At 27.6% G+C, this 18795-nt stretch overlaps 1 protein-coding gene across 7 annotated transcripts in view; it reads right to left on the reverse strand.

The window, feature by feature from the left end:
• drpr (multiple EGF like domains draper) overlaps window positions 1-18795 on the reverse strand; it is a 283353-nt gene that overhangs the window by 16220 nt on the left and 248338 nt on the right. For 6 of the 7 annotated variants that reach the window (XM_075375261.1, XM_075375260.1, XM_075375259.1 and 3 more), the window contains 8 exons: window positions 16877-16909; window positions 12610-12774; window positions 11675-11881; window positions 7999-8154; window positions 5838-6014; window positions 5238-5348; window positions 2360-2566; window positions 1402-1533 (listed from right to left, as the gene is read on the reverse strand). In XM_075375261.1, the coding sequence (XP_075231376.1) occupies window positions 1402-1533; window positions 2360-2566; window positions 5238-5348; window positions 5838-6014; window positions 7999-8154; window positions 11675-11881; window positions 12610-12774; window positions 16877-16909 (1188 nt within the window). The remainder of the gene's footprint in view (window positions 1-1401; window positions 1534-2359; window positions 2567-5237; window positions 5349-5837; window positions 6015-7998; window positions 8155-11674; window positions 11882-12609; window positions 12775-16876; window positions 16910-18795) is intronic. The other variant, XM_075375262.1, reaches the window with a different exon arrangement.

Consider the following 18795-nt stretch of genomic DNA (forward strand, 5'->3'; position numbering starts at 1 on the left):
AACTAATCATTTTTAGATGATATAATTTTTACAGACGAAGCTACATTCCATGTGAATAGATGTGTTAACAGACACAATTCACGAATATGGGGCTCTGAAAACCCACACGCAATTATTGAGAAACAATGCGATTCGCCTAAAGTTAATGTTTAGTGTGGTGTGATGAAAAATCGTGTAATAGGGCCTTTCTTCTTTGCTGAAAAAACAATTAATGGAGTTGTGTATCTTGATATGTTAACCAATTATTGCTTTTCTCAGCTGGATGAACTCGAAAACATTCATCAACTTCATTTCCAACAAGATGGTGCTCCCCCGCACTTCAATGCATTGGTCACAGATGCTTTGAATAATTTATTTGGAGATCGATGGATAGGCCGGCAAGGACCCATACTTTGGCCTCCAAGAAGTCCAGACCTGACACCTTGCGATTTTTTCTTGTGGGGGTACATCAAAAGCGTTGTTTATACACAAAAAATTTGTGACCTAAACAACTTAAAAAACAGGATTAATGAAGCAATGACAACCATTAACGAAGAAATGTTAACTAATGTTTGGAGAGAAGTTGAGTATCATTTGGACATTTGTCAAGCGACTAAGGGCGCACATATTGAAATTTATTAATTATTTAAAAAAATGTTTGAGACGACAAATTTGAAAAATAAAAAACATAAACTGTAAGTAATTCTGTTTTAATTTAAACCATGTTCAAAACCGCACCATCCTTTTATGATAACCCTGTATTTATAATATATATATATTTATATCATCTGTATAAGATCATCATAATCTTATATATTTGGAGATTAATTTTTTTTGGAAAGTACATATGCTTCCAAATCTTTACAAAAATTAATTAAGTCTTCTTCATTAGTGGGGTTGAAGAAATCATACGACTAGTTTTGAAATGATCTTTTTTGAGTACCATTCCATAAACTTTTTAAACATCAAATTATACTTAAAGAAAGGTTTCTTCTCAATTTATCATGCTGATCAATGAAAATTCTACACAAATAAACATTTCTCTTCTTCATCAGTTTAATGTTTTTCTATTGACAAATATTTGCAAAAATTTATAAAATTATTTCATTACAGTATAATAGTAATACACTTATTGTAGTATTCTGGTATTACAAATATACATAATTAGATCAAATGTACTGAATTTAACAACAGAATAAAAATGACTGAAAAAAATTTTTTTTTTTTCTTTTAATAATCTAGTTTATAATGCTTTTAAATATATAAAAATAAATAAGTGTTGTAAATCCTTTTTTTATAAAGTTAACAAAAAAAAAGAAAGATTAACAAATTTATTACCTAGCGCTAGAGCATCTTTAGAACCTATTCAGATCCTATGAATGGTAAAACTATTCAGTGTGTAGTAAATGGTTAGAAACTTACCTTCCTCATCGAGTTTACTTTTTTCTAAGTTACTGCTTTTAAAAAGATTATTATAAACTTGATTATTCAAAAGACTAGAATTATCATCTTGACTTTTCATTGCATAAACTGGATTGTCGAAATGATTAGGATCTGAAAAACATAAATAAAAAATAAATTTAATTTGCAGGTATGTTAATTTTTTTTTTTAATATTCATACAATAACTCTATGTAAAAATATTTCAATCATTTGGGTGATCTACAATTTGTTTTGAAGAATCAATTTTCATATTTTAAAACCACAGTAGAATTTAAAGTACCCAGACATAAACAGATGTGCAGAGACAATTTTTTGGGTGGAAAGCATACAAAAGATAATTTGTCAAAAAAAAATTATAAAAACTAAAAAGCAAAATACTTTTTTATGTTCTTCATATTACAGTAGGTAAAAAAGTAAGGGTTTTTCAAACAATGTGACTTTTTTAACCAGTAAAAAAGACACACTTCTTTTGAAAGTTACACTTTTCTTCAGGTATAAAATTATTTAGCACTAAAATAATGCCTATAAGCATTACTATGAAAAATATCCAATCCACCCTTTTAATAATTGACAATAATTTTTTAATTTACATATAATACTGCACAAAAAATTTAATAAAGTATATTTAAAAAATAAATTTTAAATGACATCAATTGCTAAGTCATTATCTATCCAGAATGCAAGTTCCATCCAGCAAGTTGTTTAACTTTGGACATCTACAAATGTCACTATTTAAACCTACATTTTATTGGTGTTATAAAACCATGAGGCTGTAAAAGGAGTTGATTTAGTGTTGTAAGGAATGACACTTTACCAAGGGATTTAGATTTCCCAATTTACCCAGGCAGTAGTAAGTAGAGATATCTATATCTTGCAAATATTTACTAATACAGCAATCATTAATAATGAAGGATTCAAAATAATACATATTAATTTACCTGAACTAAGTGGATCGGCAATATATTGTACTCTTTGTATTTCAGTCTGTAATGTTTTAACTCTTCTTTTATAATACATAAACATAACACAAATAATAGCGATAGCAATAATTACAATAAATGCAAATGCCACCCCACCAAATTTAGCTTTCTCTGGTTCTTTTTCTGTTACAATCCTATTTGCCATTGGAATATCACACAAATCACCTAAAAATAGTAAAACATAAATATCAATCATTAATGAAATAAAAAAATAAATTACAAATTTATTTTACCATAATACAAAAAAAATGTGACTAGTATTTTTAATTATATAATAACATGATCTACGTACTATTTTTTACTATGTTATAACATAGACAACATCTTGTGTTTCTACATAAATTAATTAGAACTTAAGTCAGTTTTAACTAATCAGAAGAATATCTACATAGAGCATTATAATAAAATAAAAATTTACTGATATTTTAAGTCCACCCAACAATACATTTAGTTTTTATGTTTAACTGTGTCTGTTGCTATAATTTGTCTTATTCTTTAGAGTATTTTAAATAAATAACTCTGTTTAAAAGTAAGCAGTGTTTAAAACTTCTATTTAAATTTTTCTGAAATGCAATTAAAAATACTGTACACATTAAAAATATTACAAGGAACTTTATATGATTTATTTATAACTGCTTACGTTGAAAGTTATGTATCATTGTGACATAACACAGTGATACATAACCTATATAAATAAATACACTTTTAAGAAAAAGATAATTAAAGAAAAGATAAGAAATAGATTAAGTACAAGGCATGTTTTTAAAGTAAGTACGGTTTTGAAATTTAAAAAGCAAGTACACTATTCTTAACAATTTTACTTTTGTGTGAAAGCCTGTACTTTAATCTACTTTTCTACATAATTGCCATCAATATTAAGGCACTTGTTGTATCATGCAATCAGCTTTTGAACACCGTCATAGAAATCTGCCACCTGACTTAATAACCACTACAAGACGGTCGCTTTGACTCAAAAATTTGAGATGATTTGATTTGATTTTCTATAATTTAAGCGTTCAGTCACAATTTCATAGACAACACTTCTTGAAACTTGAGGAAACTCTTCAGATAGTGAAGAAATTGTAAAGCGTTTGTTCTCTCTCACTTTTTTGTCAACTTTCTGCACCAAATCTTCAGTAATCTCAGAAGGTCATCCATACAAGGATGACCAATTCATTCTGTTCCCTATCATGTACATTCTGGTGGCCATCTTTAAAAGCTCTAACCCATTTTCGTACCATTCCATCACTCATAATGTTTTCTCCATACAGTTCACTGATCTGACGACGAATTTCAGCTGCTTTCATGCCTTTAGCACAAGAAAATGAATCACACCACATATTTCAGAGTAAGCGGGATTCTCGAACACTGGAGGCATTTTAAATACTTACAAACAAACATAAACACAGTTGAATATTTCCGTAATGGCATCTGTGACTTGCCAACGGATGCGGGTACACAGTGCGCATGTGTGGAATTCCGACCACATCGCAGCAGTAGCAGAATTTCAAAATGGTACTAACTTTTAAAACATGCCTGTAATTAAAATTCAATGAATTTTGATAGTTAAACAATAAACATGCTTTTCTGAATATGAAGGTCAGTAAATTGGTTGACACCACCTTTTTTTTTTTTTTTTAAATAAGTATGAAAGAATATTTTATACGTACATCATATGCACGACCTACAAATATAGATCCAAAAAACTTAATTTCTTACATGTTCCTGCTTATATTTTCATTCATTTTACTAACAATACTAAAATATTTATCCACTTTTAAACTCATGATTTCCTTCTAACAATTTCTTGCTTCTTCTACTGTTCTATTTCATTCTTTTAGATTCTACTTCATAAGAATCTAATTAAGATAGTAAGTTTTTCTAAGATTAGCTGGCTGACATTTATAAAATTAACATTCATCCATAAAATCTAAATGACTTTAGCAGTAAGCAATGCCCAACAATATTTTTTATATAAAAATTAAAAACTAACCTGAAAAGGAGAAAATAGAAAATACAATTATTTCATTTCAGAAAGTAACTTTTAATATTATTTAAGGACCTCCATACCTATTACATATAATAAAGTATCTTATTCTCAGGTCAGATATTTTGTCCAGTTAATGGATAAGAAAACAGTATTTCAGTATATGTAAATAGGCAGATCCCACCTTCATCAAATCACATATAAGGATGCAGTAACTTAAAAAATATTCTCATCTTTAGTACAGATCCTACAGACATTTAGCTGAAACCCACAGAACACTATCTCGAGGGAAGGGATTAAAGCTTAGGAAAATGGTGCCTTACTGAAAAAGGGACAAAAGCAATTAAACAAAAAAAAGAAATCCATCCAAAGAAATACTTCAATTCATCTCCAGATAAAAGGGTATCTATCGTGTTCACAACTATTTAGTGATCTGAAGTTAACCTAGTACTGGGACAGCTTATTAGAAACTATTTGGCCTGCTTGTACTCGCGTTATATTAAATTACTTTTCCTTCATATACTAATAAGCTATTTAAAAAGTAGCTTGGATTTCACAGAGAATGGACTTGTCCATTTCCTAAATTGTTAGCATGTGAAGTATCTAACTATCATCATTTAGCCAGATCTCTACTGGAGAATAAATAAAGATCTACATATTTTTAAAAAAAAAATATTAATCCATAATGTATAAATAATAATTATTGAATATTGGAATTACAAATAAATTAAAATTATAAAATTAATAATTAATAAATTAAAAATTTGTAACTGCATAAAATTATGTTACATGAATTATACAACAAAATAATAATGTTAATAACAAATAAAACTTAATTTACACACAGACCTGTAAATCCATGTTTACAACTGCAACCTTCAGCAGGATGGCAGACAAAATTTTCATTTTTGCATTCACATGCTTGCATACAATGATCTCCATAATACCCTTCTGGACATACTAAACAAGAAAAAAATTTAAAAAATTATACTGAATTATAATTCAAATAAAATTAATGACAAAATAAATAAAATTATTATACACTTAATTTGATTTCAAATAATTTACTTCTGACTTTTTAAATTACTATTAAAATTTTAAAAAAAACCTATAAATCATTCTCTACTTTAATTGGAATTTAATTTACCACTCTGTATAGATACATGTTACCTTAAAACTGATAAAAATAAACAATTTACAATATTTTTTAAAGGTAAACTATTTTAAAAGATCTAATTTTTCTTTAAAATTATATTATGACCCCTATAGCATCTCAAAAAAAGAAGTCTCAATTTTTGTACAACATTATAAGCACTTTAAAGTTGATTTAATTTATGTAATATGAATGAAATCTGATCAAAATGGAGAATTTGTTTATCTATCTGCTTATCATTAATTTTGACACATAACACTGCAAGAAAAGCTAAAAAAAAGAAGTAACTAACTTACATTCTGTGCACTGTGTACCAATCCAACCTGCTGGACACCTACACACACCATCATTTAATCTACAACGTCCTTGATTTTGACATTTGCAATGCTGAGTACAATTCATGCCAAAAGTACCAGATGGACATGGAGTTGCACAAGTTTTTCCAACCCAGCCAGGTAAGCACTGACATACACCTAAATAAACAATGATAAACTGTCTTATTTCAGACTGATATAACAAATTATACACAGCTATATAATCACACATTTTTCAAACTGTTCAAAACCCAGACTCACTGTTTCTGTAAAATTACAATTATCCTTTCAATAAAAAAATTAATATATTTTATAAATAGTTATCTTAAAAATATTATAAATAATATTTAATAAAAGTGGGTAATAAATACTTAATTTTCTGGGAATAAAACCTGTGATATACAAATTCTATTCAACTGTTAATAATTCCTAGTCTGTGAAACATTTTGTTAATTCCAGTATTACTAGCTATCAGAACTTGATAAATCACAAAAAGTTACTACTAAAAAATCTCACTTTCTGAGATGGGTGGTTTTTTAAAAATCTGATTACATGAGGACAAAGAGTCAAGATCAACTGGTTCTAATTTGCACATATTAAGATCAAATAAACAGAATAAACAAAGAAAACATATTTTCACTACATGCATGTTTTCTTATATGCAAGAAGACATCCATATATACCACTGTTGGAGCTTGTCTGCTAGCTGGTGACCCACCTACTCAAAGTGAAAGAGAACCTGTCCTGCAACAAACTAAACTTCTAATAATGTAGGCGCAAATTTCTGTAATGAACAGAAAATTATTTAAAATTGCTAAACTTTCAAGACCCTGCTTTTATGAAGTATAATATTAAAATAATTATAATAATTTTAATTATAAACTGCAACAAACTATCAAAATATATTTATGATGCACATAATTTGATTGAGATTCATTGTTTACAATTTAGTAATGGGGAGTATTGATTTACATGTTCTTTTTTTTAATTTTGTAAATATTTATGTAGTCTGCATCAATGAATAGTCTTTTATCAGTTTATATTGGATTATTTCAACTGATTAATAAGATGGATTGATCTGAAAGACTGTTCAATTTTCTTATTCTCTGTTTTTTGTTTTTCTTTATTTAAGAATTGGGCAAGAATTCATTGTTTAATGTATATTCCTTCTATATTTTTAAAACAAATTTTTATTTACAGTTTTATGTTTTGAGAATAAAAAATCTGAAAACAATATAATTGATTAAATAATTTTCATTTATAAATAAATGTCTGCTATTAAAAAAAAATATTTCAAGTGAAGCCACATTAATATTGCAGACAAAGCTGTGACTGAGGAACGCTGGTTTGAAATAAACAAAAATGTTAAAGTAAACAAACGACATAAATCACTTCTACATTTAAAAGGAAAAAAATTGAAAAATCACTTAAACCAAAAAAAGGACCATTTCTGTCAACAATGTTCTCAAATAGGTGAGAAACATGAAATGATCTAAAAATAAAAATAATCTTAATTTGTATCACATTGTGTATACCTAAATAATTATTCATCATATTACATGATTGAATTTGTGCTATTATAAAAAAAAATTGAAAAGAAAGTTCTCTGCTTCAGTTAGTCAGGGGCGACCAGCCACTACATATGTTTTACAATTACTTAAGTTAACACTTATGCAAGCAAAGATTTCAATGGGTTAATTAAATAAAATCATTAATTTAGCAGATCTCAAAAAATGAAAAACTTTCCACATGATATTATTGATCATAAATAGATAAATTATAGTTCATTTGTAAATTAATATGTGACTTCTGCCTTTTAGCAAATATGGTTACTGTTACATTGTCCTGTAAAAGTGTTCCATAACTTGAATGAATAGTAGAACTCTTGTTTGTAAATCGCTTCATTAATTCACTTGCATCTCATCTATTTCCAATTAAAATTAAATAGGGAGCAATGATATAAAAGTTCTTCAGAAAAAAAACCCAAAATGTACCAAGGAAGTGAAACAATTTTCAGTATGGAAGATTCAACAAATAATTTTAATAAGCATTAATTCTATCGTATATCAGTACACCAAATAGTGATGTTTTTAAAACATAAATAAACTTTAAAAAAATGTTTATATAATTAAACTGAAATTACCTGTGACATGATGACAATCGGCTCCATTTTTACAAGTACATTTCTTCAAACAATCTTTACCATAAGTTCCTAATGGGCATGGATGTTGACATGTCAATCCGATATAACCAGGTCTACAGACATACTCTCCAGTGACATGATCACATGTTCTGTTACCTAAAAATCATTTTTAACAATTCATTTTTGCTATTTTTATGAACTGAATAAACAATTTAATCAGTGACAAAATAATTTTTCAAATTATAGTACTTTATTAAGCTACTAATATGGACTTAAGTTAATCCTAAAAACATAGTATGCATAGGTTTTTCTACAAATCAACTTACAAAGAAAACACAATCAGTTTCTGGATGCAAGTACATAAAAATTAATAAAATTATTTAGTTTTAATCAATAAATACAGTTTATTGTTATACTATATATATATATATACTGATTACTTTAATAATTAAACCAAATCTAAGCCATAATGTATCAAGTTTTATTACATGACAATCTTAAATTCACTTAATATATATATATATATATATATGCTATATATATTGTAGACTAGATTCCAGTACTGGACAGCAGAATTTGCATATTCATCCACATATCTACAAAATCAAAGAAATTTAAGCAAGTAACAACTTACTGCCCCAAAATTTGGTTACTTTTTTAAAATAAGAAAGGCATCTTATCAACTGATATTCTGAAATGCAGAAAGACAATTAAAATAGTGAACTGTACTGTAAAATTATGCTGAAATTTGTTGTACAAACCCTGCTGCATTGATTTCCTGTGAAAGCCATGCTTTTCCACAATAATGCTCAACCTACACAATAGCTCAAGCTATTCAAATATGGGACAAATCTCTCTGGGAACTTTTTAACTACCCAGCCTTGATTTCAAACCAAATGATTTCTGTTTATTCAAAAGATATTAAAGAAATGTTTTTGTTGGAAAATGATGAGCATGGACTTATAAAACAATTGTTACGTAAACTGTTAAAACAATATTAAAAACCCTCAAAAAAGGGATAAAAAAAATTCATGGAAGTAACAGGAAAAATAAAGAAGGGTTTTGTAAATTTTTTTGATTAGAATAAATAATTTCTATCTTTCAATATTTTTTTTTAAATTTCAAAGCAGATCTTATTTAAAAAATGTCCCTCAAATATATAAATGTTGATATGTGGATACACAAAAAAAATCCAAACACACACTACTATCAATATTGAATAATTTGTCTTTCTTTTTATAAGGTGATTAATTCATCACATAAACTGAAGGTTTTTTTTTCAAAGGATTACAATGCTGGTAGCACATGTAAAATTCTGAATTTTGCTGGAATTTACCCTTCATTTATTTAATATTACAAAGCACTGATTGACTGATACTTAAAAAACAAATATCACAAACAAAGCACCAATTCTAATCAGTTGGCTCCTACAAGATACATAACCTCAAAATTATGCACAGTAACAATAGTGAGTATTAACAACAGTAAAATATTAATGTAGACAATATGGAAACCTTTTTTAAAAAAATCTAATGTGGGCACCATAAGATTCCTTGTACGCCTATTAAATTACATATACACATTTTTTTCAACCAACCATTTTTCTTTCAACCAACTACCATTTAACTAACTCTCCAGGTTAACCAGCCAACCTGATAACTTACGAGTACTTCTTACAGTATAGTGTATGACTGTTAGTACTGGTTCAAACAGCAATACATTCTACAGTATGTATTAATATAATCAATTACCAATTTTACGTTAAAAATTGTGTATAACATAGCAGTAATAAGAGATAAAATATCAACTTCATAAAATAGCAAACATGTTACCAGAAGATTGCAGCAATATTGTGGATAACATATAAAATCCAGATAACAATAAAATTAAAAATATGGATCAATGCTAAATAATTTGATGAAATAGATAAGAACGTCATACAATCTCTTATTTTCTGTTTAGCCTTCAGAACCACCATAAGGTATTACATCAGAGGATGAATGAGAATGATATGTATGAATGTAAATGAAGTGTAGTCTTCTACAGTCTCAGGTCGACCATTCCTGAAATGTGTGGTTAATTCAAACCAAACTGCCACAGAACACTGTTATCCACAATCTAGAATTCAAATTCGTATAAAAGTAACTGTCTTTAGTAGGATTTGAACCTTAGAACTCGACATCAAAATCAGCTGATTTTTAATGACAAGTTAACCACTTGACCACCTCGAGTTAATGTCCTACATTATTAGATTTGGTCAATGTGAATAAATGGATATGTGATAGTGGGCTTCTAGAAAATTAGATTATGAATAATAACAAAGTTACTGAAGCTATGCTAAGAAGAAATCAAATTATTGAGATTAAATAAATTGAAAAGTAAACAGAAGACAGAGAATTAAGAGGTAAAAAAAATAATAAATAATAATAATGTGTAATGTTTTACTAATAGAAACCTAATGGAACATTATAATGTCCTAAATAAAAAAACAGAGGGATTGCATGGCAAAACAATAAAGAGATCATGCACTTTTTAAAATAAAAATATATAAGAATCGGCCATTAAAATGTTCTAGTTATTTTACTTGTTTAAATGATACTGTTAATGATATGAGTTATGGATTTCTTCTTATTTATTTGGATCAGCTGTTACAACCATAAGCCACTAATGACAACATCTGTATAACATTAACAAATGGAATTTTCAAACATTAATCAAGTCAAAATTTTGTACTAGTAAGAAATATTATTCACAAAAGAGAATACAACCATATGTAATAAATAGTTTTACATACACAAACATACTCATATGGGACTCCAAGGTTCTTAACACAGCACACCAATAAACTGTATGAAAATACAAAATGTAATTCAATGTAATTTTCACCATACCTACATGTGTGTTTTCCTGACTTAAAAAAATGAGTATTTTTTTGGAATGTGATCGCCACTTTTTTCAATTTTTTTCTTCTAAATCAGTGGGTATTGGGAGGTATTTGTAGAGAAATTATAAATATAATCTAATCAAACTTAATCCACGCTCGCTTCGCTTGCTAGTCAATGTTAGTGAGCGAAGCAAGCATACGTTAAGTTTGGTTAGATTATATTTATAATTATAAGTTTATCATACGTTTATATTGGACCTCTTTCAGGTACATTTGGAAGAGTCATGTTTGAATAAAATTGACGAGTAGAAATGAAAAAATTGGTTAGCAAGCAAAGTGAGCATAGGTTAAGTTTGGTTAAATTATATTTATAATTTCTCTGCAAATACCTCCTGATTTGGAAGAAAAAATGGAATAAAAGTGACTGTCGGATTCCAAAAAAGTACCAAAAAATGATGCTGGTAATAATTTCAGCTTTAACTAAATGTAAAAAAGCAGTGATACCAATAAGAAGGTGAGTATAAGGATGATAACATACCAAAAATAGCTTGAACTACAGCTTACACCTGACTACTAGTTGGTCACAGTGAGTAGTGTTCACTTTGATGAGTATAAAGGAAGTTGAAAATGTTTTGATGTAATTAAGAATTGTGGACTATGTTTAGGGTTCAATATGTATATAAATGAATAATTTGTTAACAAGTTGTCATGAAAGTAAAAATACATTTCATTAAACAACTATAAATAAAAATTTTACTATTGAAATAGCAATATTACTAGAAGTATAATTACCAAAACCTCGACTAGGACACTTCTCTTTACAGTCCTGTCCATAAAAGCCAGGGCTGCATGATGATTCACAGTGATCACCTATCCACCCTCGTGCACAATAACATGCTCCAGTTTGCTGATTACATGATCCTTTATTTTCACATTCACATTTTTCTGAACAATCTAAACCATATCTTCCATGATCACACAAGCTATCACAACGAATACCTATTAAAAAAGAAGACCCAAAACAACTAATTTTACTGAACTTGATACACAAAATAAACATACATTAAATATGAATGATGTAAATAAAAAGTTATGATAATTTTTTTTACTATTAATTCTAGGGCAGTATAATCGAGATTTCATGAGTACATAAAAAAAATTACATTTTAAATTCTAATAATACAAACCATCTATACAGAATGTTGAGGTAAGACATATCTTACTTTAATTTTATCATGAAAGTACTTTCATGGGATCCTGCATCCACATTCATGATTGAATTCATTTAATTAAATTATATATTAAATAAAGATATTAAAGATTAAAATAAACCATGCACATGGTGTAATGTTTGTTACATTACTCACTACTTACTTATTACAAACTTAATTATCTGTTACATTATACACTATGTTTGTAACATCAGCAATGCAACAAACATTACAACCATGTGCGTGGTCTATTTTAGTATTGTTAATATTTTTATTTAATAAGCAATTTAATTAAATGAATTCAATCAAGACTGAGGATGCGAGATCCCGCAAAAGTACTTTCATGATAAAATTAAGGCTTTTATTATATGTCTTATCTCAATATTCTGTACTAGGTGGTTTATGTTAATAGAATTTAAAATATAATTTAACAGAATAGAGGAATAATATGAATCTTTGAAAGATTAAGTTCAATAAAATAATTTTTTTTAAATTAATATAAAAAAATGTACAAACCTTTCCAAGGTGGTTTACATGAACATTCACCAGTTTCTGCATTACAGCTATGTGTATTTTCCATAACACAGTTACACTGATGCTTACACTCTCTTCCAAACCAACCATCAGGACATCTAGCTTCACAAAAATCACCAGTGAATCCAGGTACACAAGTACATGTTCCTATTCAAAGAGAAAATACAATATTTAAAAAATAAATTAAAAATTTAATAAAGGTATTATCGATTAATTTTAAAATACAAAGAAGTAAACAAAATGTGCAAACATATAAGTACAGCTTGTAAAATTAGAAAAAAAATTTTAAACAAAAACTATTGTACAGAGTGATTAATATATATTCTGTATAGAGTAAGATAATATGGCAGTGAAATGTGAACAATAAAAAAATAAAAATTCAAAGGCTTTTGAAATGAAAGGTGGAAAGCAAAATGTTAAAATTAAAATATTAAAAATTGATAAGATTCAAAATGAAGAAGTTTAACAAAAACTGAAAAATTCAGATAATTGCCAATTCAAAAACGAAGAGCAGAGAAAAAAATTACTGAAAGAGAAGATTAAAATAGTTTATTGAAGTTCTATTTTACAAATGTTTCTACAGAGTGTTTATAAAAACAGTACCAAGAATTCAGGGGATGGTCCCCCCCCTCCCCACATCAAAATAAAGAAAAAACTTTATAACAATAAATATCTGGAAACATTTAGTTTACTGGTTGTCTGCCATTTTGTATTTTTAGTATAAAAATTTATTTTTCAGGAATAGTTAATCATATTGTGCTAAAATTTTGTATCTTGCTAGTACGTACAGGTTTACTTGTATAAAAACAATGAACCTGATCTCTTAATCAGTTTCAAAATGGTGACCATGTAAACTACTTAATTGTTAATCTCTTTGCAACCAATGGTTTATTTAAATGCTGTTCAAAAAGGAAAAAAAAGTTAAGCATTTTATGATAAAGAAAATGACACCATATTTATTCAAATCTGTTCATAAATAACAAAGTTATGGGAAAAATGCCTAATGTGAGTCACTATAGAATAAAAAAATCAGTTTTCATTTCCTCCCGAATAAAATTAAATAACTTGACACAATCAACTGGAAATTTTTTTTAATATCATCATGTAATAAATTATAATAAATTAATAATATTGAAAATATAACAATAAAATAAAATATTATACAAAATTTTCCAGATATATGTTGATATAAAGTTTTTTTCTTAGTTTAAAAATCATAAAATGATTTTTATTCGTTTGTATACAACAATTTCCAGGAATCCCTTAACTTAGGCAACTATGTTAAATTATATGAAACTAAGTACGATTTCAATAAAAATTTTAAATGACGTAAGATATTCAATAAATTAAATGGTTTCATCAAACTGATGAAATGACTGAATAAATCGTAAAATTCTGTTCTTAAGAAATGATTGTCTACTACATCCAGTTCTATAAAAGTTATTTACTTTTCTCCAGTCATAATGTTACAAATGTAGCTTATGAATCATGGAATAATAAAAAAAAACCTTAAAAGTTCATTACAATAGAAAAATGTCAATTCTAAAATTGTTGATGAACAATTTTCATAGTAAAATGAAAAGATAATATTACAGACCTATCAAAGATGTGGAAGCTATGAGTTCAAATATGAGTTTTAAACCTTCTTCCTATAATGTTAATAAAATCAGAAAGATTCCAAATCTTACTGATAATTGGGAAGAATTACAAACTAATCCAGTGATCTAACAGGACACAATACACCACTCAATTATTAAACAGAAGTTGAAAACGAAATTACTGTTGCACATCATAACAACCTAGAAATTGTGTTTTTTTTCATAAGTAGATTGAGAAACACAAGTAGGCAACAAAAATGATCCAGATATGATGGCAACATAGATATAATAATTTAATGAAAAACGTATTAAAACGTTATTTGGCTTCATCAAGAATAAATAAATAAATATGACTGAAAATGTGAAGGATGAAATTTTTTTAAACCTAAATTAACAGGAGACTTTTGTTGAAATTAAAAAATGCATTTTTTAAATTTTATCTAAATTATATATAATTCATTGATGCTTCCACAAAAATTACATAGACCTTTTTTATACTCATCTTTCTTCTAGTTTTTCATGAATTAGACAAAAGATATTTGGCAGGATATGTACAACTGAATGTCATTCTAGACACTTTCCAAATAGGATTACATAAATTAATATAGTTAAAACTGCTGGAGATGTACCGAGAAAAACTTTATTCATTAATTTGTGAATCATTTTTACTAAATTCATAATTTTTTTGGAGGAAAGAGGACTTGTACATTCAACTATAATTTATGCACAACACAAAGTAAATAAGAATAAACTAAATTGTGTTTTTGTAACAAAAATGTAGACTTGTAAGTGTATCTTCTAGTATTTAATGCATTAATTACATATATAAAAAAGGAAACTCAAAAGAATGTAATCAAATATTAAAGTTCACAAAATTATAGATATTGCAGTATCAATTTTCATAAACTATAAGACTTCTTGCAAAATAAAATTAAAATCCAAATATATACATACAGTGAAATTTCCCTTAATGGACACTTCCCAATAATAGTCTTAATACCGGACACTTTTAGATTCCCTGGCAGTTTATAGTGGTATGAATGGATAAAATACTTCTCAATAACAGACCTTCTAAATAACGGACAAGGACAATGAATTTACCCCCCAAAAAAAAACTGTGTTCAATCAGTTTTGAAAAACGGACAGCAGTAATAAAAATTATAATTTTCCTTGTTTTATTTTATACTCAGTGTGACTAATCTGTTTATCTATTGTAAATTGCACCACTTTCCGCCTGGATGTTGATGTTATAATCTATTCATCAACCAGTGTGATTCGTCATCAGCTAGAGGCAAGTGTATACTGTATACTGAACACGTATAATATTTTTGTTACAGTATAGAACTCTATTTTTTCTTGTAGTACTTTTTTTATACATATGTTTACTGCATATTCAATTTTGTATATTTTATAAAAATCGTTACAACCACTCTTACCACAACTTAAAATATCTCAAAATTGTAATCATTTGACATTAAAATAAAAAGTAGCACTTATAAATGCTTACAGAAAAGAAAAACTTGGTGTGCATGATATGGCAAAACATTCTGATGTTGAGGAAACTCAGATAAGCGATATCTTAAAAATCAAACTTGATAAACTAAACTCATAGACTGAAAATGACAATCAGTTAAGCAAACGTCCATTTCCTAAAACGCCAAAATTAAAATTTTTACTGGAATTTGGTAATATTACGATGTTAATTTGTAGTGTACATTTTTTTAAGCATGTAACAAAAAAAGATTTTACAATCACATTTTTACTGTTTTAAGAAATATAGTTTTTTAAATTGCATAAGTATAAATAACAGATCTACCTTACATAGATTTTTACCTCAAATTTAGAAATTAATGATCATATGTAAAAGGTGATAAAAATAACAGTAACTTGAAAAAGAAACACTAAATGTTTAATTTAAAAAAAATATAATAAAATCATCATATCACATTGTATAAGCATTATTTCAGATATATTAATGAATTTTATTGAATAATAAACATAGAATAATCATTGTTAACAGTAATATTAGAAGAAATGTAGACAAGAACGTGGTAAAAGGCATCTGTTGCCATTACAAGAAATGATTTATTAGTTACAAAAAAAACGATGTCAAGATCATTATTTATAACTAATATAAAGTTTCCAACAAAATATACACTTCTGAACCAGGACTGTAAAAATCAATTCAGAATTGTGAAATATGTCATGTGAACCATAACATACCTTAGTAAAATATAGAAAAAATTATTTAAGTGCTAAACCTAATCCAATACAATTTCTATTTTATTATTACCTCAGTAGGATCACATCTTACATACATGAGATGGTTGGTCAACTGAAAAAACATTTTTGTTTTAAATATGTGATAGCAATCATGTATATGTTAATAAAAAAATGAAATTATAGAAGTAAGAAAAATAAAAAATAAATTCTGATAAAAAATAGATTAAAAGACTAACTATTATTTACAAACATCTATAAGTCAATTTTCAACACTACTTACGTTTTTAAATAAAATATAAAAAGCAAGGCCTTATTATATAAAGTGCATAATGCAAAACAAAACTCAATCACTAACAATCAACAAATCAGATTTTTACTAAGAGATAGAAAGTAATCTACAAAATAAAGATGTAAACAACATTAATTACTTTTGGTATCCTGAGTGTATCTTCTTTCAAGGTCTGAAAACACATGTACATATAAATTTAATAACTATTCAGAAGAGACAAAAATAAATTAACAATTTTTACTAGAGTTGTTGATCAAGTAAATAACCATTTTTTTAAAAATAAAAATTAAATCTCATCATATAAGAATATAAATATTTACTGCTTAAAAATTGGCTTGTTTGAATTTCAAACTAAAAAGTTATACGCGTAAAAGAATGAAAGTGTGTAGATTCCAAGTACTCATCCATTAACAACATGCGTGTGTGTACACATACACATGTGCATGTGCATGCTAACATACACAATTAAAAATTACAAGATATTTTTTAAAAAAAGGGTCTCATAAAAATTGTTTCTAAAATGTGTAATTTTAAATGGAAGATCAAAATGAATTAATTTTAATGCAATATTTTTAAAACATACGAGGTCAGTAAATAAAGTAATGAGACTAGTTTTTATTGGCAGCCAAAGTGGCAACACTGTAAAGTTACTAGTAAACATATGGTTATAAGAACAGTTGATTTATATTAGATATTAATATTGTTTAGTCTATTTTTGCCACATGAGACATAAACAAACTTTTTGTAAAACAAGTTTTTGTTATGCCTTACAAAAATGAGTGATATTAATTATGAGCAATGTTGTGTAATCAAGCTTTGTGTTAAACTTGGCGAGAATGCTACTGAAACTTTTTAAAAATTGAAAAAGGTGTATGGAGATGATGCTCTGTACAAGTTCAAGTTTTTAGGTGGTTTAAAGGCATTTTCGGATGGCAAGGAATCAGTTGCCAACAATCCACGCTCTGAAAGACTGTTAACGATAAAAAGTGACGACAATGTTGAACAAGTCAGAGACTTGATATGGTACAACCGACAGTTAACTGTCAGAATGACTGCAAAACAAGTGAATCTGAACCACACCACAGTCCATCAAATTTTGACAAACGAATTGAATATGAAAAATGATATGCAAAATTGGTCCCAAAAAACCTCACTGTTGAACAGAAAAACAACAGGATGGAAGTGTGCCGTGAATTGAATCTTCTAGGGCGAATTGAAACTGATCCTGATTTTCTAAAAAAATTGTTATTACTGGTGATGAATCTTGGATATGTGAGTACAACCCAGAAACAAAATAACAGAGCAAGGAGTGGCAGACTTCAAACTTACCATGTCCCAAAAAAGAAAAAATGAGCAAATCAAAACCATGCTAATTTGTTTCTTCGATAGTAATGGTATTGTCCATAAAATGTTTCTGTCTACAAGGCAGACTGTATATCAATATATTTACTGAGAGATTGTTGAAAGACTGTGGAAAAGAGTTGCCCACATGAGATAAGCCATCAAAGACAACTGGATGCTGCATCATGACAATGCACCTTGTCACACTGCACTCTCAATTAATGAGTTTTTGGCAAAGAAAAACATTCCTGTAGTTCCTCAACCACCTTTTCACCTGACTTGAGTCCCTGCAACTTTTTCCTATTCCTGACTTTAAGAAATACCTCAAAGGACACCATTTTTGGAACAGTAGAAAACATAAAAAAATGTAACCGACCATCTGAAGGATATTCCAGTTTCTGAGTTCCAACACTGCTATGAAGAGTGGGAAAACCGTTTGAGGCATTGCAGTGCTTCTGAAGGGGACTATTTCAAAGGAGTAGAGTCCATGTATAATTGGATTGTAAATAAAAAGTTTTTCTGAACCAGTCTCATTACTTTATTTACAGACCTCGTGTAACATAATAGTTCAGCAATTTTTGCAGCCAACTTAAGTAATGGATGCTGCTTTAATAAAAGATGAAAAATTTATTTGAGATGAAAAAAAGATTCACCTGAGTACTGATCTCTTATAACGTGATAGTTTCAAAAAATCTGATAAGTATCAGGAATTACCAA

The sequence above is a fragment of the Lycorma delicatula genome, chromosome 9 (assembly GCF_047948215.1).
Source record: "Lycorma delicatula isolate Av1 chromosome 9, ASM4794821v1, whole genome shotgun sequence".
Classification (NCBI taxonomy): domain Eukaryota; kingdom Metazoa; phylum Arthropoda; class Insecta; order Hemiptera; family Fulgoridae; genus Lycorma; species Lycorma delicatula.